Source organism: Coffea arabica, chromosome 10c (genome assembly GCF_036785885.1).
Source record: "Coffea arabica cultivar ET-39 chromosome 10c, Coffea Arabica ET-39 HiFi, whole genome shotgun sequence".
Lineage (NCBI taxonomy): Eukaryota > Viridiplantae > Streptophyta > Magnoliopsida > Gentianales > Rubiaceae > Coffea > Coffea arabica.
Genome location: NC_092329.1, coordinates 9,216,104 through 9,243,437, shown reverse-complemented (window position 1 = coordinate 9,243,437; position 27,334 = coordinate 9,216,104). Strand labels below are relative to the sequence as shown.

Sequence of the window (27,334 nt, the reverse complement as noted above, 5' to 3'; positions counted from 1 at the left end):
GAAAGTAAAACAGTAGTATTACTTGCAATAACTGATCTAACGGAACTTTGATGAACATCTGAGTCAATAACACAGTGAAAGGGGTTTAGCCTTCAGTGTTCAACCTATAGGTTTTGATGTGGGCAATGTTCTTTCTGCAGATTATAGGCTTTGGTATGAAGTACGATTCTACTATTGGAGCACTTGATCGATGCCCTATATACAGAAAAATCATATGAGGTTAACAAGAAACTGTTGATCCAGCACACATTTGGCTGGTTCAATTTCCACAAAATTTACCTCCAAGATTGGGGTACGATAGACAAAATCACCTATCCGTATTATGGTGTAGTTCTGGCCTCTGATGTGAAGAATATAGTGTACATTATTAAACACCCAAGTCTCCTCGCATGCATCCAGGTGCAATAAGGGTGAATGCAGTTGTATGATCAGCAATTCAATATTTTCACATGGACTCTGAGATGATTCAAAATCACCGCTTGTCATTTTCTCCACCTCGTTTTAGTAACCACATTTTCCCCAAGGAGCTGCAATGTAAGCGTAGATGCTGCATTATCAGGTGGGAATTTTAAATTGCTGCTGAAGGACTCTCATCCTCTTTATCGTGAACAATTTCCACAAGCTGAAATGTAGGTGTAGATAATCCGCAGCTATTATGGACATGTACGCTCACTATCTGGAAGCTTGGGAGAATTCTGAAGTCAGCTGAAGTAGATATCTAAAGCCCAAAACAAGGGAAAAAGAAAAAAGAAAAAAAAAACGAAATTAATAGCAAGAAGAATAGGTAGTTAATCAGCGCCAAGTGAAATGAAACGTTTGCATGATGAATCAAAAGAATGCAATCAGAGAACATAGTAACCTGTAATATGTAATTGAGAGCAACGCACCTTGAACTTCCAACATTCTCCAATCATAGACTCCGGTCCAAAATTCTGAGACTCTCAACATCGACTATATCAACTGCAGAATATTATGTTTTCAAATTACGAGGAACATTACTTTTTCGAAGTTGAGGATTGTCAATGGAATAGACAAGAAGACTTCCATCTTTTGTCCCAGCTATGAAACATTCTTCCGGGGTTACAGTTAGTGAAGTTATTACTTTTCCAATACCAGTGTATCTTCTCACCACTTCCAGTGTATACATGCACCATACAACAATCTGTCCTTGGTCTCCAGCACAAACTAAAAACTGACCGCAGCTACTCAACCCCATGCAGTTCAGGCGACCACTGGATTCAGAGGAAGAAATGTGTTTCCCGTTAATTGAATAGAGATGCAAACTCAGATCATCGTCAGCATAAACAACAATCCGTCCATGGCGAGATACAACGAGCTTCGATATTGCACAGCCAGATGGATGCTGAAGAGATCTTACATATCGACCTTCCCGCAGAGTATGGAAAACACAGGTGCCATCTTTTGATCCACTAATAACTATATCAAGTTCGACACTTGCGAACAAGCATGTGATTATGTCATCATGTCCACACAAAATATGAAATGGAGTTTCAGCAATTACGGAGTCTCTCCGAGGGAGCTCAGCTTGTGCATTTCTAACTCGCTTCTCAGTGGCCCTAAGACGATTAACTTCCCACACCATAACTGTTGTGTCATAACTTCCAGTAACAAGAATACTTCCATCAGATGTGACTGCAACATTTTGAGAAACTTTTATGAGATTGAATAATTCTGAAACTAGAACAGCAAAATAGTCACTACACCACTTGTTTGATAGATAGCAGATAATCTCACTTTACTTGGATAATGCCTTGATAGAACATTTTCTTATTACATTATCAAAAATCATTGTAACAGAATATTTGCTCACTTCAATTCTCCTAACTTCGAAAATGCCAGTTCACTTAAACATCTGGTTTTGAAATATCAGGAATTAGACCAGATGAAATGCTCATATCTAAATATGATATGTGGGAAGAAGACAATTTGTAATAATGGATTCACACATGATATCAATAACTCAAGCATAAACTAGTCCAATTTGGTATCCATAGTTTGTGAGAGATGATGTGTGCAATCTATGTTTCTTGCGTTTGCTTTTTCTGAAACTTGTAAATTGTATAACTGCATGCACAAACTACAAACTTCAGAAGAATGACAGATATCATAAACACATATTCAAGGAAAAGCTTAAACTTGGAACTCAGTCTCAGGGAAAAAGAAATAAAGATAGGTCCTACTAAATGAGATAATGAAAGTTCCCAATTTTCACCTACCTGAATCATGCACTTGCCTGGGGCACATAATGTCCCCCCCCCCCCCCCCCCCCACAAACACCAAAACCAAAAAACTCCCCCAACAAAAAAAAAAAAGCACATTTTATCCTTCAAATTGTGTCTATTTTGCAATTTTAGGAAATAAAGCGCAAACAAAAAATACTTCAGTTATGAGAGAAATGAAAAAACAAGTTCTCATCTTGTTTGGGAGTTTAGGAAAGAAAGAGTATGATTTGGAACATACAAATCAATGCAATTTCCTTTTACAATGTTTTGGGCATGGTTGGTACTTTGAAAACTTACACAAGCCTTTCCCCAGTTTTCTCTCCTTTTCTTACCAATTTGGGGACAAAACCTTTTGAACTGCAGCCCTAAAATTCATTCCCCGTGTCTCTTTTTTCTCCCATCATTTTACTACTAAATCTCCCAAAATCAAGAAAACTTAGGGTTCTCTTCCTTTCTTTTCTTTTTTCCTCATATTGCCAACTACCAAACACAGCGTTAATAATTCGTTTTCCACTTTTGCTGAACTTCGATTATTCGTTCCTCACCCACTCACCTTACCAGGAACAAATTACTGAAACAAATGACTGAAGGTTTTTTCACGTAAAATGAAAAAATTAGCTTTAAATAATGTTAATGCTATACGTCTCCAATTAGCATCTCCAGGGCGACCTCCATTATGCAAATAAGCAAGTCTCATCCAAAAAGAGATGATGATGTCTTGCTCAATTGGCATTGTCAACTGAAGGACCTGAATAAATTGCATTTGGATTGAAGCAGTTTCAAAAAAAATCGTGGCAAACAAATATGTTAATAGAATTGTTGAAATCATCTTTTACCTCAGGCGAGGTGGTTCAAATATCAGAATCAAGAATTTCAAAGAACCAAGGATTTCATCAATAATCAAATAACAGATGATTGTTCCATTTTGACTTGAAATAGATACAGGTACACTTTTGATTGTATTCAGATTCCACAATGCTTTTATCAAGGTGACAAAGAAGCAGGTAAACAACTAAACGATAGCTCAAAATACTGATCTGTTACGTATTTAACGTTTACACCATACATCCTCAAGAGACTTTTTTGTATCAAATTTTAAGTCTCAATGAACCCTCAGCCGAAAGCACTAAAAAAACTTCATTTTGTTTTTGTCTTGTAACTAGAAGATTGCACATGCCAGTGTTGTAGTTCAATTTGAATTAGAAAACTGTTCTATAGACAGATATGATCAAATTACCTGCTATACAGCTGACAATGTCTCTATGCTGCCTAATACTTTGCACCATTCTTCCATCAGCCAAGGATATTACCTGAAAACTGTTTTCCCAGGTGCCACATGATATCAAAAAATTTTCAGATGGCATCTGCAAAGTTGAAAAGCACTGTGCGCCAAGTTCAAGAGTTTCAGCCAAAGGACTGCCAATTTTACGTGGAGAAAGCACATCAGAACCAACTCCAAAAAAGGGATCCTGCGTTAAAATGACTAGTCAAACACGTTGTGGATATTTTGCATAATGCTAAATTTCTTTGATTTCATTCATTTAAGCCAGCACATGAACCTGAGAGCCAGAGAAGGTGAAATTCCCACCAGACTGCAACTGGGTTGTCAACCATATCTTGACTGACATGGTTAGTCCCTGATTCACAAGAACAATACTCGAGTCCAAGACTTGAACATATAAAACAGCCGCTGAATTACTTGAACTTGAGGCTATGGAAGTCAAATTGATAGAAGCGGGAGCAAATTTAAGAGGATGACTAATTGGAATTGGTGGGCCTCTTCTAGGATGTTTCTTACGAAAAATTTGAATTGGTGTCTGACCAAAATTGGCAATCTGATCTTCTATGGCAGACCTTTGCAATTCATCATCCATAGTATCCAGATCAACAGCACCTTCATAAGTTAAATAATAAAAGACATTCGCTGCCTGTAGAAATTATATCTCGAAAACATTAGCAAGTATGAAATAGTATTAAATCTTAAAAAAAAAATTTACTTCAAGTTTAGTCAGGTGGATCTTGATCTCCATATACCTCAACTGCTGGTTTACCACGCTGCTTGTATCCAAATACCAAATCAATCCAATGATGAAGGTTTGAGCTAACATATTCACTTTCAAGAGCCTCTCGATTTTTACTTATGAATTCCTCAGCTGAGCCCTGTAAAGCAATTTAAAGGAACACCTAACTATTTCTCTTTTATATGACAACATAAATGAATATGGAAACAGAACCATTGTACTAAAAGAACATTTCTTTTCCCAGATAGAAGCAGAAAAGGGGCAAAGAGAGCCTATTCTTCATCAAAATCATCTCTATTGCACAATATCGGGTAATAGCCTTGTTCAGGTCATTGTACTTCTCACCTCATAGTCCAACAAAATTTGATGCAAATAAAAGACTCCCTGGAGTAGTTATTAGCTCACATTCTCCTTTTATATTGAAATTTCGAATGGAATCATATACTTGCAACAACTTCAAACAAAAAGAAGATCAAATGACATCTAGACCTGCCATTGCAAATTGAAGCAGCTCTTCCTGTCTTCCAACCCCTATCCATTCCCAACTAAAAGGATGATTTACCCAAACAATACCTCTACCAAACAAGGCTCCATCCTCTACATTTGCCTTTAGCTCAATGCTAGTACCCTCATTGACTTCAGCTTTACTAATGAGTAAGTTGGTGTCGTTGGAATCACCAATTGAAAGTAACATCTGAATTGTGCAACTATGTACAGTTGCTTTCAGTGATTTAGTGCAATTCTAGTGTTCAAGGTGCTGACATAATTGGGAATTGAGAGCTACTGGAGGCTTTGTGATGGTGTTGCAGTTGGGGAAGATACCCTTACAAATTTTATCTCCTAGTACAAATAAGTGGGAAATGTGTGTCAAATATCGTGAAATGGTGGTCCAGAATATTAGGATATAAGCTAACCATTTTAATTCCAATTTCTTCAAAATGGAATTATTACTGAGTTTCGTTTCAATTTGCCAACAACCTTCCAAGCAAATGAATCTTAAAAAACTAGTATCATTCAATTTTTAGTTTGGTTAAGAGTACACTAATGCATATCTTGATGCCTGACAAGCTGAGGCGTCAAATAGGCCTTTGGGGTGCAGAGCAACTTCAATCCTCATAACAGTGCAAGTCATGGACTTTTTATTATTACTGCAAATTTTATGTTCCAGTGTTGACACTTACAAAGCTACAGTATCTTCACTCAGAAGTCCAATTGTTAATTCTTGAAAAGCTCTAGTAGGCTACTGAGTAAATCACTTAATCAATCAGATCCTGGTTCTTTCATACTGAGATACAAAAATCTATGTAAATATGCACATCTTACTTACGTACCTTGGCCCAAGTGGGGAGCAAAACATCACCTAGGGGTTCTCCATCTTGGCGCACACCGAAATGATAAGAATTTGTATTGACAAGAAATTCAGGCATGTAAAAAAATTCAGGAATCAACTCCTTCACATCACTAGTATTTGAAAGACAGTTCTTGTACGTGCCCTCAATGCTTTGAAAAAGTCGGTCTGCATTGTCGAATTTACCACCCTAACAAAGGACAGTGAAATTTATACTTAAAATGCAATAGCTTAAAACAAAATGATGCAGTTGTAACAGAAGTATTAAGTAGGTATTCATATAGTACCTGCAGATTACGGTGAAGAGCAGTGAATGGCTCCAATCTAAGAAGGTAAAAGAGTACAATTCCCATACTTGAGTAATGAGAACCATAGTAGAAACTGTAAGAAAAAACAGAATTATCCAACAAAATTATTAAACCCAGGTCTGAAGTTATTATTTACAAGCAATGAAATGTTCCATTTTGTTGGAAAGTACCTTGGAATATCAGGATCACAGAAGTTTCGGTATCTATCCTCAAAAACCTACGGAGATGAGAGTAAAAAATTGGTGTGGGAGGCTAAAAGTCACTGATTGTTGCAAAGTATAATTAAATAAGTATCATCCCACAGTATATTGCCAATAAGGTTGGTTAGATTTTCAAAAGGTCCTAAATAATGAATTAGAGCATGCCAAACAGCAAAAAGATCCAAATTAAGTTCACACTACAGCACTTGTGACAAATGCACAAGCCGAAAAATGTGAGCGTGTGTGTGTGTGTGTGAAAGAAAGAGAGAGAGAGAGAGAGAGAGAGAGTACATCTAGCCTAAAGATGACCATGATAAGGTAGTCTTAAGCATAAGGTAACAACTCTGTCATACCCTAATCTTCTAGGCCACATTTGGAACATTGAACTTTGCTTCAAGAAAGATCACGAAAAGTCTTTTCTGGCATTAGGTTTATTAGGACAACAAATAGAAGATAAGTATTACACAAAAGTAAAGAATCAAACTTGCATTTTGACAACAATGACTATTCAATTGTGTTATAATTGAACTATGGATAGAAGTTTAAACCTTTAAACAATATGCTGATATAAGTGAACGCCTGAAAAAATCTTCATTTTTGGTAGCTTTCTTTTGTTTTTCTTTTCCTTCTTAAATTCCATAACTGATGAGGAAGTTACAGTGGTGATCATTGATTGAACAGAAGAGAGTTTAACTAACCTCAAAGCGTTTCAAATCTAATGCTCCAACAGGTTTTGAAAGGTCTCTGAAAGTTGACGACTTATTGAAATCAAGACTCTCAGATGAATAATCAGCTAATACCCAAGGAAATACAGGATACTGAGTCAAATCATTATAAGATCTCCCAGAAAGTGTGTTGAGAATCATCAAATACTCAAAATTTGTAATATCTCTTCTCCTCCAGCTCTCTCTGGCCGTTTCAGCCATCTCCAGTGCTACACGTCTATCAACAAAGGAAATAGCTCCACTCTTGTCCTTGTATCCCTTTGGAGTTATGGATTCATTTCTGGTTGCTACAATTAGGTTCCCAACATCTTTTGCATCCTTTTGTGAGGAGAAGTTGAAGAACACTGGAGCAACAGAGTTGTTGAAGAAAACCTCAATCGCAGTGTATCGGAGCAGATATCGAGTCCAATGAACAGCCTTAATCTATAATCAGCAGCACAAATTAGAAAAGCAAAGTTCGTATTATAGGCATGCAATTATCTTAAAATCTAACAGTTGAACATTTACAGTGTCAACACCTTCGAAATGTTCCATCTTCTGTGGCGCTTAATGTCTTTGTATTGCTTTTGAAGAATGTCATCTTGAACAGCATTAATGCGATCCAAGACACTTCCTCTTTCAGAACTCAAATCTGAACCGATAGGAAACTTATAGAACTTCTGCTTGTCAACTACCCCCAACTGATCATGACTTTTATGATCTAGGTTACCTGAGGAGTCAAAATTCTTAAAAACAGATGAACCTCCAGTACCTTCAACTAAAAACTCTCCAAAGAAGTGAAGGTAGTTCTTCATCACAGCCAAACGTCCAGCAAATTTTCTCTTCAGTGTTACAAGAACACAGGGAACAGATTTAAGGACCTGAATATTACTCCAAGGTTAGAAATGCAGATGCATATTTGCTATTCCACATAACTTCATATGTCATACCTCATTATTTTCTGATTCTGATGTTAAGTTGGAAGAATCTTTTCTGTCCTGTACAATGTCCTTCAGATTGCTACTGTCTTTCTCTGTCTCAGGATACTGTCTGTCTGTCAAATCTTCTGGGGTTGAGGCCTTTGGATTGCTAGATTCAGCATCATTATCACTCATTTCTGAGGTCCCTTCATCTGTAATTTTGCGAATTCCTTTGAGTAAGAAACGCTTCATCTGCTCAGGAATATGTGCACCAAAACCAGTTTTGGCATCACTAACAGTAGAAAGGGCATCAGAGTTTGGGAAGTTGCTTGAGGGATAACAAAGCTTTTCATTAAACCGATAGTTACGTCTCAACTTCTGCCTTCGACGCCATCCATCTTCTGTCTTGTCGAGTTTCCAATGTGTTATAGAATTGTTTGGAAACGTTTTAGCAGACCATGGACCTCTCTCGTCAATTAGAGACCGAAACATATGTATCCACTTTTCCTAATAAAGCAAAATTTTGAACACATAAGCAATCCTCAAATGTATAACCATTTAGAAAAGCAATTACAAAGGCAACAACTTGACACAGATTCTGTTGGCTTACAGCGATACTCTGCTGCTCCTCGTCACAGGCAAGCTGGAAAGAAGCTCTTCTACCATCATCGGAAGCAAGAATGGAACTTAAATTACTCTGTGTCTCATCTTCAAAAACTCTCTGTTGATTAGACTCTGAATTTAACACTTCATCCATTCTAAAGCGGAGATCATCTAATTGCCTAGTCCGATCTGCTGTTGAACCTTTTATGTACTTCATTTCATCAGCAACCTAAAAAGTGCAACGCTCAAATTTGAAGATAAGATTCAGAGCAATTGCAACAATAACACAATTAGCTTGCTATCATCTGCAGTTCCTGAATCGGCACATACTTTCTTTTATCATACAATATTCTCTCATATGATCCTTTTGCCAAACTTCGATGCCAAATTTAAATTAGATTTTCAAGAGTTGAATACAGAATTCTTCTTAATATACAAGTGTGAAATTCTTTTTGGGGATCAGGAATCAGGACATTATTGTTAAGTGTGGAAATAAAGTAAACTCTATATACAAGCAACAAGCATTGGGCTGATGGAGAGGCTTGGCTAATTAAGGATGATTAGTTGTGGAAGGTATGTAGTCAGTCCTCTGGATTGTCTTTTGACATCACTCCTATGTTCCTATTTCACCATACAACTTAATCTTGGGCATAAATGAAAAGTCACTAAACTTCTCAGCCATTACATTTACCACAAAACAATGTTGAAACATTAATTATAAGTTTCAGAATGGAAACAGTAATAATATACAATACATTCTCTTTTATCCATAACAGTCATGTTTTATCTGAATACCCTCCAATGGTTCTTTGTTGATAGCTTAAAATTTTTTTCCAACCTTTGTATCAGAATTTGAGGGCACAAATGTCAGAAAGCTCTTATTTATGACCATATAAAACTCACAGAGCAAATTTCAATTAACTTATGATATATTCAACACACTTCACAACCTAATATTACTAGTTCCTTACCTTCTGAATAAAGCATTCCATTCCATAAATATTGTCAGCACCTGTGGTGTTATATTGCATCCTTTGGTGCCTCATTTATACAACTAATTTACCTTCTCCAAACAACAAAATCAAGCCCATACTATTAGTACAATCTATAGCTATACTGTTTGTATTTCTGAACAAACTACAAAATTCCTGGCTTAATTCCTTAAACCTGCTTATGTTTTTGTAAACGATCAAAAAGTGTTATACTTCATTAATTTTTTTTAGAAGATCGAGTATAATTTATGCAAACGAAAACCAGTTCAGAATGTCAAAAAAATTGTCAAAGAAGCTTGGGGACGTAGCAAGAATGAAATTCTTTTTCTATCAAGCAACACCGGCATGGAACCTACAGGCAAAATGAATATAGAACAGATCACATAACTTATTTAAATAAGGCTAGGAAAAAGTGAGGCAAGTACCGCAGCAATAACTCGATCCTTTTGAATTAAATTGTGAATGGCACTTGGTTCTTTTGGATTGCCACCCAAGTCTGACGAGTCATCTCTGCTCATACTGGAAGCAAGTACCAACTTACTGCAATTGACCGTTTCTCGAATCAAGTGAGAGAGAACATGGATTCGAGCGCCATCATCGGATATCCCATAGTGAGACCTAACAGCAAGCAACGCCCTGCACAGAAGCCAACCAATTGTCACAAGTTCTCCAAGAGCAAAAGAAGTCAGGAAAGTACTAGCATACTAACTCAAGCAAGCCAATGCACCACAAAACTCTTGATTATTTGTTGACCAATCTAAATCTATGAGGCATCAAACTGTACCATATGAAAAGTTGCACTCTGTTCTTGCTTTGCTCATCATCAGCTGTCAGAAGACTAGGAAGAAGAGGAATAAACTGCTGGACACATCGAGATGCCCTTTCAAGTGAGGATTTACAAAGATAGAGAATCATAAGCCGGAAAACAATCCTTGGACACTTCTCCCCTCTTAACAGCATCGCCTTATCAACAGTTTTATTTGGCTTCCCACCTAATGCATTACTAATTCCCCCAGATACAACTACTGCAGCCATTTCTGCAGCAGGGATATTGAGTGACTCCACCAAGCCACGGGCGCGTTGGCTGAAAGATGGAATTGATGTTGATGAAGATCTGGGCAATGCTTTGCTTGGGCCTTTGCCATTCATCATACTGATAATAATCCAAATATTGTCATACATAATCCACCATTCATCATCAGTTTTCTCATCTTGTATGGAATCATCTTGCTGTTGCATCCATGGGTTTCTGAAGAAACATATGCACAAAATTAACAAGTTAACCACAGGAAGTTTGATTAGAAGGGATGTTGGCACATCATGGATAGTTACCAAACAGAAGCTCCAGCATCTGTTTTTTTTTTTTTTTTTTGTGGTTTTGGGTGGGAGTGGGCGGGGGGGGGGTGGAAACAGAAGAATTCGAGGGTACCTGGATAAGTCATCACGGGGTTCTCCTTGAAGGGCTTCAGATAAAACAGAGCCAACATCTTTGCGATTTTCTATTTCAAGAAAGTCAGGAGGATATCCAGAGCCATTTGTTGGAAACTGAGAGTAAGCACAGAGCAAAGAGCAAGGTTTTACTTTTCTTTCTTCTGTTTCTTCCTTTCTTTTGCATTTGGATACAAGGTAAAGATAGATATGCAGGTCTAGTGAAAAAGCTTTGAGGAAATAATCAGAAGATTCACTCGTCATGCCAGCGACAAAGATACAGACAGAATAATGGCTAAACAAAGTTGTTTCTTCACCATTTTAAATTGGAATTCAGGTTTGTGTGGGAAAAATGATAATTAATTAACTGAAAGGAAATCCAAGCAAAAAATCAAGCGAAGCAATTAGTACGAAGTCTCATAGACATCTAACTTCTACAGGAACTAATGACAAACAAAGCAATCTTCATGTGTACTCATGCTTATAGTCGACTCCAATAGTGAATAATAGTATTAATAGCCATATTAGATGCTTAACTAATCAAGGAAAATAAAGTAATGTTCAATGTGATAATGATACCAATTAAGGAGTAAGCTCACAATCACCACTTGCTTTATCTGATGATCCTATGGCTACTTCTAAATTTTGCAACGACAATAATAACTTCAAAAATGCCTGAAATTCCTCCTAGTACACTATGAAAAAGAATAACAGGGTTACATCTTTTGCAGCAGAAATCCAGCAATGCTTTATGCAATGATGTGGAACACAAAGTAGAATTAAAAAGAATGAACAAAGGATGATTCAGTAACAGCACAAAAGATGAAATCTAAAACCCCACATACCGGAATCTTATGATCAACTTCAAAGATCAGCATGTCATCAACTAGTTTTAGAAGATACAAAACATTGTCTCGACATGGTTGAGAGGCAAAAATGTTTTCTTCAATAGATACTAGCCTCTGAGTTATGTCAGCATAGACATCATGAAGGAAATAATGATATGAGATGCCGCCCTGCAGAAAAAGGAATATACTTATTCACATTTATTTGACAATGCATATATTCTACTTGATCAGGCATTACGAGAGACATACTTGGTCACATTCCATCTGCAGAAAATTCATCGTCTCCTCCAGCTGTTGCCAACCACCTTTTACAGAGACAATGTAGTGACAAAGAACACAGCAGTATAAGCTCCTAACAAACATTCGCTCATTCATCTCAATGTCATTGAGACTTTGCGAATCCATTTGGTAATTTTTAACCACATCAAGTTTAACAGATGCGAGCAACCATGCATTCCATCCATTTTCCTATGTGAATATAGAAAGTTATAAGAGGATGGTACATCCAAGGCAAAAAGTAAATGTAACCAATGATATCTGTACCATTAGAGCTTCAATATTGGAAGGATTTGAATCAAGAAGATCGAGTAGATCGCCAACTATTTTGATTCTTGCTACTGCATCCTCGCAACCTGACAAAAATCTGAAAATGAGACCCAGAATTTGAGGAAGGAAGAACTGAGAATTACTTCTGCTACTTCTTTGCTGCTCAGTCTGGTTATGTTTCTGCAAAACCTGAAAACAAAAGTTCGAAAAAGAGTCGTTCAGCTATTCATTCCAGAGTGTCACAAGTTCACTATACAGTCACAGAAAAAAGATGATTGCAATAACATAGCTCAACAACAACCAAAAATGAGGAGTGGAGTTCATATGACAGCTATACCTGTTTAGGACTAGCACCTCCAAGAAGAACATCAAACAGTGTTGCACACAGAACATCCGTCTGTGGAAATTTAAAGAGCCTGTCTGATATCATGGAAAAGATTGGCTGCATCCTTAAACTGACTTTCTTATAGCCCTCTTGAAGCGATTTGGACCTTCCGACAGCAATATTAAAAAACTTCAAACCTTTTTTCTCAGGTGGAAGACCAACTAAAAGCCTTCCAATAAACTGCAAGCTTAGCAACCTAATGGGCTCAAATTCCCTGTCACAAACAAGTAGGAATTAAGAAAGTTAGATTGGAGTATATCTGCATGCTGATACGAAAAAAAAAAAAAAAGGCTGCTTGTTCCAAGAATTAAACTATGCATCAGCAGCCCCTCAGAGTCGAGCTAATCTAAAGCAAACTAAAGCAAACCACTACCAAAGTACCTAAATCCAGTATATCTCTCCCATCATTCTACTCTTGATTTGTTCAAATAATATTATTTTAAAAGTGCATGCAGCATTCTAAAATCCAGAAGCAAGAAAGTATAACGAGGGGTAACAACCTTCAAATAGAGAACATTGGCAATTTTCATTCAGACACACCACTAAAGCATCAAAATCGGAGAGAGAACGAGGTTGCAAGGACAGGTGACAAAGCTATGCAAAGGAATGCCCTAAATTTGGATAGCAAATAATGCTCAGCACCTCATGTAAGCAAAATATTTGGGTCTTTATAGATTTAAGTGTAAAAAAATCTATGGTAGTGTACTCAGTTTGCAGCATTTGCAGTAATTTGGGACAGAGAGGTACTTGAGGCATTATCAATGTCACTTAATGTATACAAAACTGCTGCACAAAAAAGTCATCCACACCTCCTGTCATTGGGTTTTTGCATTTGTGCATTTTATGGTTCTTCTGTTAAAAAGTTACAAGTCTTCGATATTGCTTAGGATCATCAAGTAATACACCTTGATCTCCTGTTAATTTCACATTGGAATCCATAGGAGTATCCACAGGTCGGCAACCTAACATCCCAACTTCACTCAACATATCGAGTACATATTTTCTTTGACATAAATAAATTCCATATGATCAGTAGCCCCGGAAAATATAATCCATGAGTCATTACCTTTTTGTGCTAAAGAAGCAGAGGGAAGAGATGCGTGATTTGTAGCTTGGTACTGTAGGAATTTAACATAATCTTCCTCAGATATAGTAACAGTCTTCTAGGACCCATGTGCTGAAAAACTCGATTCAATTTGGTCAGTGGTAACCGCATTAACAAACCTTTCAACCATGACGAATAGCACGTCGAACCAAAGACGGGGTCAAAACTCGAGATGACAGTGACGGAACAGTGCCGTGAACAGTGAACATTGAACAGAGAAGCGTGAACAGTGAACAGTGTCGCATGAACAGTACCGCGATGAATAGTTCCGTGTGAACAGTGCCGCGTGAACAGTCGCGATGAACAGTATCATGTGAACAGTCGCGATGACCAAAACTTTTGCCAGATGTTTAACCCTAACCCTAGGACTTTTGCTCTGATACCATGACAATAGGTATCTTGGGAGGAAAACATTTAGTCACCGTATTATGAGTGACCAACTAGTATTTATAGGAGTACAAACCTAACAAACTACTTACAAGAATACCCTTACTAATTTATTATCTACAAGAATACTTATATTCTCTTAACAAAAAGTACTTACTTTTCTTCAAGGGGTATCATTCTTGTCTTCTATCCCCAATGAATATTCCTTTTATATGGGAAAGAAATTAAAACCAAAGTCACTGAAAACCGGTAGACTCACTCTTTCTTAAATGAAACACTTGTAGATCTCTCAATTCTTTGAAATGTTTGTTCAGCTTAAATATTGGTAGAATACATTGCTCAAGTACAAACTGTTGTAGTAGAGATTACACACAAGTGTGGAATTTTCAAAGAAGTTAGCGGAATATGAAAAGCCAACAATGCAATCACAATGACAAGATTGCTAAATAAACCGATGATGAGGTGAAAAAAATGAAAAAGAACTCCAACCGAATACAGTGAAATGACACAAAGAATTAGAAAAGGACCGTTAATGTAAAAAGGTGTTGAGGCACAGCAGTTCACTGGAGGTCTAAAAATCCAACTGCATAACCACATACACCATACCTTTCAAGAAGATTGACAAAAATGTGACAGCCACCAAGCAAATTGAGCTGCTCCAGGAAGGAAGCAAGCAATGGTTTCTGGGAAACAGCACGAATGACCATGTGTAAAACATCTTCAGTGCATGCCATATCCTGACTGGTCTCAAAAAAAGCCACCAATGCTTTTATGTCTGTCACTGAAATATGCTGCCTGCATATCATAAATAATGTCAAAGGCGATCATTTTTCATAAAACTAAAATGAAAATACTAAAGAGAAACAAATTGAACAGTATAACTACAAGAAGCAAGCAGGTGAAAGAGAATACTCTACCTGAGACTCATCTCACCGAGACTCAGTAACAGTAAACGGATCTTATGAACTTCTTCTCTGTCAGGTCTCTCTCCAATAACTTGGTTTGTTCCAGGAAGCAAAAGTTGCTTGCTTCCAATAACAGAATTGGATTTTGCATTGGTCCAGTAAAATTTCCGTATTATATCAAGAACACAAGGGAGCTTACACAGACTCTTTAGTAACCTTGGATCATTATCCAATTGTTGAATAAGAAACATATACAGTTCTCTTTGCACCTTGTACACCGTGTAGACCCAGATAAAGGGGTTGAGAAAGACATGGAATATAGCGTCTTCAACAAGTGCATCAGACAAGCCTATAAAAGATTTAAAATTACAAAACTCTAAGGGCAAATATTATAACTAGCTTCAGAATAAGTAAAAGAATGAAGAATGAAGCCCATGAATCCGTGTGATATTCAGATCTATGGTAATAAACATACAGTCGGCACAATAACAATGCAAATTGACGCTGAGAAATCTGTACAAGCATTTCTAGACAGGTACAAAAAGAAGTAAAGATTTCATGAGATGTACCAGAATTCGCAACGACATTGAATAAATGCTTCAAAGCTGACAAAGTTTCCAAATTAAGCTGCTGGGGAGGAACAGATTGAAGCAAAAACCCCAATATAGAAAATCCAGAAAGTAGAAGCATCTGTTGCTGATTGGCCAAATTCTCATCCAGAACAGAAGCTATAAGCTCAATGATTTCAGCAGTTAAACGTTCCTTTGTAATAGTTGTAAGTAAAGTTTCTCCAAATTTCTCACTCTGTGTGTGTTCATATAAATCAGACTGAGTGAAAAGTGGAAAAAAAACAGATACGCCACCAACACAGTAAATGATTTGTTGTAGCAACCGTCTGGAACAGAGCTGTGTCCCCATCAACACATTAGCTTCAAATGGGTCATCTGGCAAATGCTCCAGTGAAGGAGAGACATTGTATAGTGTCCTTCCGTTGCTCGCCTAAAAAACATATAATTTTTAGAATTCTGTAGGACCAAAGACAAATAAAAAACTTCCAGTAAACATGAAGCAACAGAAAAATAACCTGTGCATTAAGCCCAAATATTATTCTGGATGAGAGGCCATCTTTGGCATCAAGAATGCTACCAGGCAAGGGATTATCCACAGAAACTGAAACTTCATTATCAAGAAAGGAATACATATAGCTTGGTCCCAAGGAATAAACACCCTGTACTTGTTCAGGAGTAATGGCATCATTGAACAGGTAAACTGGACCTATCTGACCAAAAAAAGGGGATGAATCCTTGATGGAGAAAATTGCATCATCTTCCTCGTACAATTTTAGGTTGAGTTTTGCACCAATTGAGCAACTAGTCAAAACTTCATTAACTTTTGCATATCTGACCAAAAAAAGATGAAAGAAAGGTTAATATCTATCAAGGTTTTAATCCTTCTAATGCCCGTGTCTTTGGAGGGCTGGGGGAACTTGAATGATCTGTTTAATTAAATCTGCAATTTCTTCCTCCTAATACATAAAATTGAATTTCATATACAATTGCACAGCACCTGCACTTTTCTGAGGAGACGAGAACTCCATCAACAAAACATCTCAGTTGGCTTCCCCCTGAAAATGCTCTGCCTATGGTATGTGTCAAACACAGAAAATGCCATTTCTTTCTGACAAGGTTGACTTGCAGTGACACAGCCTGGTGCTTTTGATTATTTGACTGCAAAGACGTGAAACACATAATCATAATTCCACAAGCTAAGGAATAGACATGCCACAGAGATTTATGGAGTTCACAAACCAAAAATAATCTGAAACAAGAAACCAGATCCAAGCTGTAAACTTACATTGACAGAAATGCAAACTAAGTAACAACAGGGAAAACCTGAGTCTTACCTCATAAATCAACCAGTCTTTTGCAAGAACAGCAAAGCACCCTCTTCCACTTTCTGTTAGAAAACTAAAAAGACTCATTGTCCCACTTCTAGGAAAGCTTTCTACTCTGAGCCAACAAGAAAAAGAAAATCCTTTATTCAAAGGCCAGTGTACTGGTGTTTTGATCATGACCCCCTGCAAGTGAAAGAGAAAGCATTACAGAGTAACAAGGTCAATTTTCTAAATTAGGATATCTAACAACAAAACTTAGATCCATAGCAGCCAAGAGAGAGTGGCAGGGACACACAGATAAAAACAAAGACAGAGATATGCTGCTAACAGATCCTTCTTGTGCACAAAACTTTTGTCGCTTTAATTAGTGCAATCACAAGGAAAAAAATCCAGCCAAAAGAAATTATTAACAAAGAGGACATGGAGAATGTAAATATATACACGGAGTGCTGCCTAAAATAAAATTAAAATTGGATATGGACATGAAAAAAAAAGAGCATTGATATGCAGAGAGCTATAGTAGGTAGAAAACATAGGCTATATATGTAAGACAAATGTGATAAGCATGGAGATGCAGTCTAAGTGGCTTTCATCACAGGTCTGAATGGCAACATTAACTAGAATCCTAGTCAATATACTCTCTGTTGAGTTGAGAATTTATATTATATTTTTGAAGGCTCCTACTGGAATTAATAGGTATATAATGAAGAACATAGCAAAGAAAAATCTCCATAGAGCCTTACTTATAGCCATTACAAGATCATAACCCTTTCAAAACTAATTAGGGGGAGAAAGATAGATATAACACCAGAAATTATTAGGCATTCTCACTTTACACTTTCTTCACTGAGTTGCCATAGTCTGTCTCTTTCTCAAACTTTTGTGATATAAACATTTAAGTTTCCAAACCCATGCTGGACCAGTTTTCTAGTTCATCTTACATTTCCGACTTGCATCCAGTCATTACTTGATGAATACCACCAGTGAACACAGATATGGAGTTTCTCCAACTAGCATTCTAAAAGACCAATCCAGCAAAACCACAACTCTTACATTAACTTATTCATCATTATTCATGCCATGCTGGATTTGGGCGATAATGTTTTCTTTACCTAGTTGTCAAAGTTGTCTTCTAGTCTATATTCTCCTTTCTAGGTTTTGATAGAGATCAATTCTAACAAGAAGAGTGGAGTATGTTTGGAAAAATCAGTTTTAGTTTTTTCCATGCAGTCCAAAAGCAGTAGGCATTAAATATACAAGAGGCAATCTTGGAAACTTAATCTCTCTTACTACCATGTGAACACATAATGAACCTCTAATAGGCTCAAAATTTTCATGAATGGATGGAAAGCTATTATGAATAATGGTGCTGGCAAGGTCAACCCATATGCATCAGCTGAAGAATGCATCAGACCAAATGGCAAATGATAGTTGACAAGAGAAATGTATAACCACCTGTTACCACTATATGCGCAAATACACAAATAAACATTCCACGTATTACATTGAGACATGTATCACCCTAATGCAACATGAACATACCGAAATTCATATGCAAACTGATAAACAGCCACCCATCAAATATTTCCAGGCATATATGTTGTTACTCATTGGCAGTCAATGTTTAGTAAAAAAAAAAAAAAGGATTGCAGCTGTTGGTAGTGGTGAAGAGGAGTGTGAACCATGTCCTGGTAGTTGAGGAGCCTTATTCACCACTATAGCCATAAGTATCAAAAAATTGGAGCGGAAGTGATACCCCCCAACTTTTTCAGAAAAGAATTCCACCAGCCAAGGAAGAGGACAGTTTGAGTTGCTTATTCTTTCCTATGCACACCCAAAGTTCTCAAAAATGATAATTAAAGATGGAATGTAAACCTGTGTTGGGGGATTTAGTGGCAACCACGTTTGCCCCCACTTATAGCATGTCCAACCATCTGCAGGAAGGTTCCTCTAGCCTTATTTTGATTTCATTTGTCAAACAAATTAAATTAAATGACTTCTCCTCAGAAGCAGGCAGCCATGCCAGCTCACCTCAAGCTCTAGAATGCACATGTATCTATAACTTCAGCCAGATTTGCTCTAGAAATCAATGAATAGACTAGAGTAGAATCCTTCATTGCTATAAAGTGTACGACTATGAAATGTATATAATAAACAAAGTACATAACAGTCGTAGAGAACATCAGAAACTATTTACAGTAGGAACAAGGCTTCAACTATGAGATGATGAATTTCAGAGGATAGCAAAAACTCTATGGAAAGCCTATTAATTGGATGCTTATGTCTTCTCTTCTAGAAAAAAAGGTTCCAGCAAATATGTTCACCCTATCTCAGAGATCACTACTATAATTACTAAATTCCACCTATATGATTCACATGAAAAAGGTATTCTTGGGCTCATAAAACGTGCAATCTCAACATTTAAATCCATTAATATTCATCTTATAAATGAGTAAAAACATTTATCACCATGTAACTTCTAAAGTAGCATTCAAGGACACCACTAGACTTACCGAATCAATCCCATTAAAATCAAAGAATGCTGTAGGTCCTTTCTCATTTAGCATTGATAACATGCTGGTTAACAATAATGAGCTGTACTGCTGCCTAGTTCCAACTTTCTCACTTCGGAGAAGAGCAAAAATTTTTCGAATATCCTTTCCTGAAATGCTATATCCACCTGTGACCTGGATTAGGTGCGCTATTTTCAAGACCACCTTAACATTATCCTCTTGTGAAAACCAATCCAGAAGAAAGTTTAGGATTCCTGCTCTGACACATGAATCTCGATTGGATATGGAATCTCGTAGCAGTTGAAGAAGAACATTAAGCCCATTATACCGCTCTGAGTCACTGCTCTGCCCAGTCATGAAAATCACTAGGTATTGGCTCAAATGAACTTTAAAACAAAGGCAATCAGACATTCAAAAAGAAAATGACAGAAAGTCCATTACTCAGGAACACGATGAGGGATATGAAATACCAACCTTCTGAAGAACATTAAGATAAAGCAAGATCACATCCTCATTCTGTAAATAGAAAAGTAATAACTATCATCAGTACTTTACACACAACTAGTACAAGGAAACCAGAAAACATGCCTTACAGCTAAATGGTCAGTGAAATTCCCATACACGGCCAAGTTCATTTTCCAAAAGGAGCCTAAGGTCCACCTGGCAAAAGAATGGCGATATTCTGAATAAAACTTTGAAAACTCACCTTTATCAGTGGACTTGCTTTAAGATCAAACTTTCCATCGACCAGCATATCAAGCAGAGCACTTAAAAGTGATTCACTTGGCTGCCATTGGCAGAAGTCCAACAATAAGCTCTGCAGAGTCTGGTAACCCTTGCCCACAAGAGCCCTAAAAGCAGCCTAGACAAATTTAAAATTTAAAATCAGCAAAGGAAAAGAACAAATATATGGAGGTAAGGTACAGCCAGTCATTTATCCAGAGAGCCCATGAATATGTGTACACGGACCAGTTAACTAACAGTCCTTACAAGGCTGGTCAAGAACACAAATGATTAAATGTTAGCAAGCAGTCACTGCATCATATTTAATATATGAAGCATACCTATGGACAATTAAGGCCTGAGAGCTATTTGGGCCATAAGCATACCAAAGGCAACACAAAACTAAAGCAAAATAACAATAGGACCAAACCCCTTAATTTAATGGGACAAGTAAACGATTGAGGCCAAGATTGATTTGGTCAAGCCCAAGAAAGGATAGGCCAACCCAAGGCCAAGTTAAACAAGAAGGTCTCAATTCAAGCTTAATTTGAATAATATTTACACCAAACCCAAGTCCACAGCCACTAACCTGGTCCTCGATCTAGAAGAAACTAGTATGTACTCAGCTCATAATCTGTAAACTCAAATTTTAACTTTTGTTCTTTATCCTATTTCAGAAAAATTAAATTTAAAAATAAAAAAAAACAAAGAAGAAGAAGAAGAGGCTATGAGCATTACAAGAAAGACCATGCTAAGATCAACTCAATTGTAAGTGTCAGCAGCCAACTCCAGTCTGTCAGCTAAGACACTGGACCAATACAAAGACACTGTAACCAACCTCCAGCATGGTCTATGCTAAGGCTTGACAACTGACGCCAATATTATTTACTTGTGTCCACCCTAATAATTTCAGATACAAATCTTCTTCACTTTAATACGAATAGATGTTAATTTGGTACTAGAATTTACAATTTCCAATCCTTTAGCAAATAGGAATTTGCAGGCCTATAATTAACCGCCCCCCCCCCTTCACCCCCCAACCCAAAAAAAAAAAACAAAAAATACTTTCTAGCTTGTTAAAGTTCATCTTTCCTATTTCTCACAGAGCCTAGTAAACAAAAGTGTCAACCAAATTCTTAATAAATCTTTTCAGAAATGTTTCCCAACTAGACTTTCTAGATTCAAATGGACCTTCAAAGAGCATTCTTTTCAAATCAGTCACAGCCTTGTCAAGATTGTCATAACACATATTTTCAATCTTCGCTAAGTTATAAAGCAGCTCATGTTGTCCTGTCCACAAAGACATATAGTTCTCTCTGGATATGCAGGGACATGTATAATCTACAATAATCATAGTCAGAAAAAATGAGGAGTTATCTTTTGATACGCAAAACAAAAAAGTTGACCAAACACAGCCAGAAAAAAGGCACAAAGATAAGAAGTACAGTCACATCAGTGACTACTAGAGTTGAGAAGGGAAAAAACCGTGCAATGTTCAACCACAGCATATTAGAAGCTCAATTATACTTGTATCAAGCTACGAGAACTGTAATCTAAAGTTCAGTTTCAAAGTTTTAAACTACATAAAACTGCAAGGAAAGTAGCAGGCACCTTTGAAGCATCATCGCCAGAGAGCAGGCAGGTAAGTGTTTGAAGAACGTTGAGAACCAACTTCTCACCAGTTGTTGCATCAAGGTTGCCGTTCAATAATGATACAATGTGCAAAAAGCACTCACCATCCCGAAACAAAGCCCGATATTGCTGATAATAAGGAAATAAGATACAAATCACCCATAAATACGAGAGGGAAAAAAATCTCCTACAGCTTCATCAATTACGCATTTCCCAATGGCAACAAACAACCATCCCCTGATTCCCCAGAACCCATATCCTACAGTCAACTGCCATTTGAAACAATTTGGCCCTCCCACGTGAAATATGTTCCAGCCCTCCCACATGAAATATGTTCGAGCCCTTCACCCTGCAATACCAATGCCTACCCTGTGCAGTCATATTCCCATTGCCATCACTAGCTAGTACAGTCCTTCCTTTCCTCCACATCCAATACAAAACCTCCTAATTCCACCTCAGTACAAGGGATATCTAATAAACCTTGACAATTAACCTAGATGCCTTGACCCACTATACCAAGCTTCAACGGGCAACAATAGCAAGGATCAGAGTCAATTAGCTCATTCACCATAATCCCAATCCATTTAACTGACAATTACAACATGTGTGTGTGTCATTTTCCTCTTGTCTAAATCCATAGGAGAATATGACAGACAAGGTTTTAAAACAGGACGTGAAAGATGGTGAAAGAGGTGGTGTGGAAGCAAGTAATTAAGCCAGTACCATGTTGGAGACAACCGATATACATATTTCTTTCTTTCCTGTGTAAAGAAGGAGATATATAGTATGCAGTTGGGGGTAATAGTATCCAGAAAACAGACACAGTAGTCTGGTATGGTTCAAGGAGGTAACATGCCAGAGACGCTTGAAAGTAGCTCATGGTGTCTCATCATTGTCACATAATTCGGCAACTATTCTAAGACCGAGGCCAATTAACTTCTAAATCATATTATAGAGGCATTTTTTTATTTCAAAAACTGGTAACAACATATTTAGCAGAGACTGACGATTCCTTTTATCATGACACAGCACATGCAAAAGAATAAATGCAATAAAGCACATGCATAAATACAAGAACAAAAATGGATAATAGAAAAACCAGATTTGGTCCACCTGATTAACATACCGTTTGATCCATCAAGAGTATATTTCTCATCCCAACTAACAAATCAACTGACAATTCCGCAAAGTTCATCTCTCGTTCCTTCACATGAGTGAATGTCTCAAGATACTTGGAAGATAAATACAATTTAGCTTTTCTATCCTCCTCAGATGAAGGAACTACCTGTCACACAGAATACTTGAACAGATGTAAGTATCCATCTGGTGCTTAACTGCGAGAACAATCATGACTAGCATTAAATAAATTTTTTATGAGCCAAACAATGTACCTTCATCAAATCAAGAATGTACTTGAGCATACGGTTTCTCAGATCTTCTTCCCAGAATAAATCAAACAAGCAATCGATGCAAGCAGAACTATGGAGTATATAAATTTTTGCATCATCTGTGACAAAATACTCTGCAAAAAGTTCAAGGCAGGTTTCCACACTTTTGCGCCAGCTGGGGACAGTTTTAGGTGAATCAGAAATCCCATTGTTTAAAAAGACCATTTTCTCAGAAGTAGTTTCTGAAAAACTTGAACTCAAATGCCTTTTTGATTCTTGAGCCAGAATTGAAGCAACTTTGAGCACCCGAGGAATCGCATCAAGAGCCTTGAAAGAAGAAACAGTTTTCTCAGGTGAAAGCTGCATTACATGAAGAAGGCTCTTTGCAAGAACATTAGCAATCTCAGGATTAGCAACAGATTGTTCAAGGGCATCCAGTAAAACTGAACATTCGGCCTGCCAGAAAATGAAAAGGACTTGTTGGAGCCCAAAAACAAACAAGCAGAGAAGGAAATACAAACTGAAATTTATGAAGAACATACAGTTTAGAGATTACAAAGAGAAGGGAGGCAAATCTTTCTGCAAGTTAAACATAAAACATGCTTGAGGAGAAAAAGGATTACAAAGATGCCAAAGTCAGTTTTGGATTCATGATAAAAAGAAGAACAAAATATTGAAGAAAAACACAGTCCCATAGCAACAATTTAGTAATGAATTATAGCACTTGTCAAACAAACAAGCATTGATTTTGTAATCACAATCCTGTAAAGACTATGAAGGGCCACCCAAAAAGATAAAGAAAGAGAAACAGATTAAGAGTAACGAGGAAAGAAGTCATCAAATTCACAGAACATTGATTAACAGATCAATAGATCAACAGATTATTGACTTTGTCCACAATATTTTACAAAATTCACAGTAGCAGTGAAGTACTCTTGATGCGACATTCAGACGCTGAATCTCATGCAAAACAAGGGGAACTTAGAGTGAACCTGGATCAGGAGGTGGTCATCTTATTCTGTTCAGTGAACAGGTCTTACATATGCCCAATCAACCTTTAAACATGTGATTGAACAACTCTCTCTACAACAAATGGAAACATCACAGGAGTGATGAATATACAGACCTGAACTTCTTGGAATTAGAGACGGGCAAATATATTGCCAAGCCTAGTAAAGCAGGCATGTGACCTGCCTGGGGGCATTTGAAGTCAACCAACAAGACGTACAAGGAATATCTGTACTGCCATGTCAATTCATAACAATCAAGTATTCTAGAGCCTAAGCAGATATGGTGGTGAACCAAAAGTTGCTCCACTGTCTGCTGTTGATCTACAGTTTCCATCTTTTGATATCTTATTTTCAAGGACATGCCATCCAATAGAAGTTCCTTACCTCAGTCAAATCTTCTAGGAGTACCTCTACTCACTTCACAACCAAGAAAGACAGATTTACACGACAATAATCTCTAACATCAGAGCATATATACCATGCAGCCAAGAGGAGGGAACAAAAAAGAGCTGATACAACACAGGCAATCGGGAAAATCTATAAAATCTAAAATAGCAGATGAAATATTTAATGTGAGACCCGCACAGAAAGAAAGAACCAACCAAGTTATGTGAAATTCCACTTAAAGTTGCTGCCAGCTCCAGGAATGAAATTGCTTCCACTTGGAGAACTTCAACTTCGTTACTACTGATATGGCCATCATTCCCAGTGAAACCAGAAAACTGTCTGCTTCTCATAATAAAACCTTCAGAACTGGAGCAGTTATCACCAGAGAATTCTACTGCAGTTGGGCCATAGTAGAAAAGATTCTCAGAGAAAATAAAGTCCCACGCTCCCTCAGCCCGGAACACATCCAGTGATGAAGGCAATAAAATAAGGATCTTCCGGAATGTCAAAAGAACAGAATGCTGCAGCGTATACACAAAAATCCTAAAGAGAATACATAACAAAGCATGTAAATGTCAGGGAAAAAAAAGAAATATGGAAAAATAGGCCAAAGATAAACCACATGAAAGAGAAAAAAGATGCAATAAGAAATAAAGAGCCAAGCACATGGACAATCTGAAACTACAAAACCACTGGATGAGTGACCTCTCTTCCCTTTGTTCCCCCTTTCTATGTATCTGCTCCATGCAGTTTTGGCAGAAGCCAGCAATTGGGTGCAAAAGAGATGAAAACGCAAGATACTTATTTACACACCTTAAGTGGCTAGGCAGCTCATTTCCATAGGAGCATGCCTTAATACAAGGGAATATTGTAAGAAGCACCCTCAAGAACCACTTTATTGAAAGCTCAAGATATGCTGAAGAAACTGGCAAGGTACTTGTACCAGTTGATGGTTGAAGATTTTGATGTATAGTATCTTCAAAACCAAGAAGGAAAGAACAAAGAACTGCAATCAAATTCGTAACATAGTGATTCCAATTTTGTGAATCAGCTGCTGGAGGAGAAAGCCCTTTCTCATGAAGTTTGGTTGCATTAACATACTCATCGTCATGTACAAGCATTTTCAACTCCTGCTGCTTGTAATCTTGAAGCATGAATGCGAGCGAACAAAAGCTATTAGCAAACTTCTGTACTCTTCCATTCTCAGACAGGAATTGCAAATTATTCATATTCCCAAAGCTGTTAGCTGGTTAAGGGCATGACTAATTTTTTCAAAACCTCAAAGCTATTAAATGCTAAGGGCATGAAGAATCTTCTAAAGTTATATTATAGCACTGAGATAAGAGCTTAAAATCATAAAAGTAAACACAAAAGTGCTTATTTTTGCAACTCCATGTTTATGTAAATCCTTTTTGTCAAGCAAACTTAAAAAGAAAAGAGCCAATTTAATTTTTACGGTCTTCTGCATTTCTAAAGCACTCTTGCACTATGTGAGAGTTCACAAGACTTGGAATACTTACTTGAACGTGTAAAGCAAATTATGAAAAGCAACCAAATACACATGTAGGTCAAAAGGATACACAGCCTCTCTAAGTATCTCCAAGGAAAGAACGTGCAGCTGGAAAATAGCCTGCAAGGGATTTTCGGTTCTGCAATGAGAATACCCACAACATCAGTGGCTAGTGAAAATGACGAAAGAAAATAAATTTAAGTGACATCAAATGTTGTATCACACAATGCTATACCAAAGCGCGACTACCTATAAAATAAGATAATCGACCCAGTTGAGTTCAGTTTGACCATTCAGGGGCACACTTTCAAAAATTTTTTTGGTTACAAAGTCTAAAACTGAAATTGATGCTATAACAGGAAACGAAATAATGTACAACACTCTTCAGGATGCAAATACCACACAATCAAGTAAAACAGGAACAGGAGGAAAAAATGAAAAGTTTCAATGGTTGAATTGGAGCCATTTACTTGCAATATTGCTTTTAAGAGAATATAAGTATTCTTGTAGATAATAAATTAATAGAGGTATTCTTGTAAATAGTTTGTTAGGTTTGTACTCCTATAAATATTAGTTGGTCACTCATAATATGGTGGCTAGATGTTTTTCTCCCAAAATACATATTCTCATAGTATCAGAGCTAAAGTCCTAGGGTTAGGGTTAAACATCTAACAAAAGTCTTGTTCACGTGATACTGTTCATACATACTGTTCATCGTGTACTATTCACGCGTACTATTCCAAGGTACTGTTTATCACGAATTTTAACTGTTTTTTGGTTTGAAGTGTTATTCGCTATAGCTGAAAGTTTATCAAAAAATATCGTGACGTCCACTAATATTATGCCAATGGTGATGCCTGGAATCACTAATTGAAAGTTGAATAACACTAATTATCAACAGTAGTCAAAAGCTGTTAAGATTTATCTGACAGACTTAGGAAAGCAACGATATCTCACAGATGACTCTCCTAAAGAGGATAACAAGAAACTAATGTGAATTCAAGAGGATGCCCAAATTCTTGGAGCACTATGAAATTCTATGGAACTACGAATTGCTTACATATGTTCTCATTGTGAAACAACAAAAGAAGTTTGGGATTATATCCAGTTATTATATTTGCAGTAATCTTTTACGGATGTATAATATTTCTTTGGAGTATTTTTAGTTGCAACAAAATAACAAGACAGTAATTGAATATATTGCTAATCTCTAGCGAATTTTAGAAGAATTGAATGCTGTAATGCCTCTCTCAATTGATGTTACAGTTATGCAGAGGCAAAGAAAGCAAATGCTTGTGCTCAAATTCTTGACTAGCTTTAAGCCAAAATTTGAA

General features: G+C 37.1%; 1 protein-coding gene across 5 annotated transcripts in view; it reads right to left on the bottom strand.

Moving 5' to 3' along the window:
• The window catches only part of LOC113714706 (BEACH domain-containing protein B), a 40,303-nt gene continuing 12,969 nt past the window's right edge, over positions 1 to 27,334 (bottom strand). For 3 of the 5 annotated variants that reach the window (XM_072068917.1, XM_027238718.2, XM_027238723.2), the window contains 34 exons: positions 26,071 to 26,139; positions 25,304 to 25,729; positions 24,706 to 25,033; positions 23,097 to 23,549; positions 22,832 to 22,990; positions 21,685 to 21,834; positions 20,057 to 20,212; positions 19,825 to 19,866; positions 19,351 to 19,695; positions 16,847 to 17,020; positions 16,510 to 16,670; positions 16,028 to 16,343; positions 15,513 to 15,942; positions 14,956 to 15,292; positions 14,645 to 14,833; positions 12,499 to 12,760; positions 12,159 to 12,350; positions 11,865 to 12,083; positions 11,613 to 11,783; positions 10,769 to 10,884; positions 10,124 to 10,588; positions 9,765 to 9,975; positions 8,355 to 8,576; positions 7,775 to 8,251; positions 7,364 to 7,705; positions 6,819 to 7,268; positions 6,091 to 6,137; positions 5,900 to 5,993; positions 5,596 to 5,802; positions 4,278 to 4,403; positions 3,803 to 4,171; positions 3,481 to 3,712; positions 888 to 1,653; positions 1 to 718 (listed from right to left, as the gene is read on the bottom strand). In XM_072068917.1, coding sequence (XP_071925018.1) covers positions 971 to 1,653; positions 3,481 to 3,712; positions 3,803 to 4,171; positions 4,278 to 4,403; positions 5,596 to 5,802; positions 5,900 to 5,993; positions 6,091 to 6,137; positions 6,819 to 7,268; positions 7,364 to 7,705; positions 7,775 to 8,251; positions 8,355 to 8,576; positions 9,765 to 9,975; positions 10,124 to 10,588; positions 10,769 to 10,884; positions 11,613 to 11,783; positions 11,865 to 12,083; positions 12,159 to 12,350; positions 12,499 to 12,760; positions 14,645 to 14,833; positions 14,956 to 15,292; positions 15,513 to 15,942; positions 16,028 to 16,343; positions 16,510 to 16,670; positions 16,847 to 17,020; positions 19,351 to 19,695; positions 19,825 to 19,866; positions 20,057 to 20,212; positions 21,685 to 21,834; positions 22,832 to 22,990; positions 23,097 to 23,549; positions 24,706 to 25,033; positions 25,304 to 25,729; positions 26,071 to 26,139 — 8,620 coding nt within the window. In that variant the 3' untranslated portion in view covers positions 1 to 718; positions 888 to 970. Of the gene's footprint in view, positions 719 to 859; positions 1,654 to 3,480; positions 3,713 to 3,802; positions 4,172 to 4,277; positions 4,404 to 5,595; positions 5,803 to 5,899; positions 5,994 to 6,090; positions 6,138 to 6,818; positions 7,269 to 7,363; positions 7,706 to 7,774; positions 8,252 to 8,354; positions 8,577 to 9,764; positions 9,976 to 10,123; positions 10,589 to 10,768; positions 10,885 to 11,612; positions 11,784 to 11,864; positions 12,084 to 12,158; positions 12,351 to 12,498; positions 12,761 to 14,644; positions 14,834 to 14,955; positions 15,293 to 15,512; positions 15,943 to 16,027; positions 16,344 to 16,509; positions 16,671 to 16,846; positions 17,021 to 19,350; positions 19,696 to 19,824; positions 19,867 to 20,056; positions 20,213 to 21,684; positions 21,835 to 22,831; positions 22,991 to 23,096; positions 23,550 to 24,705; positions 25,034 to 25,303; positions 25,730 to 26,070; positions 26,140 to 27,334 lie in introns of all 5 variants that reach the window. The other 2 variants (XM_027238721.2, XM_072068918.1) reach the window with 2 other exon arrangements.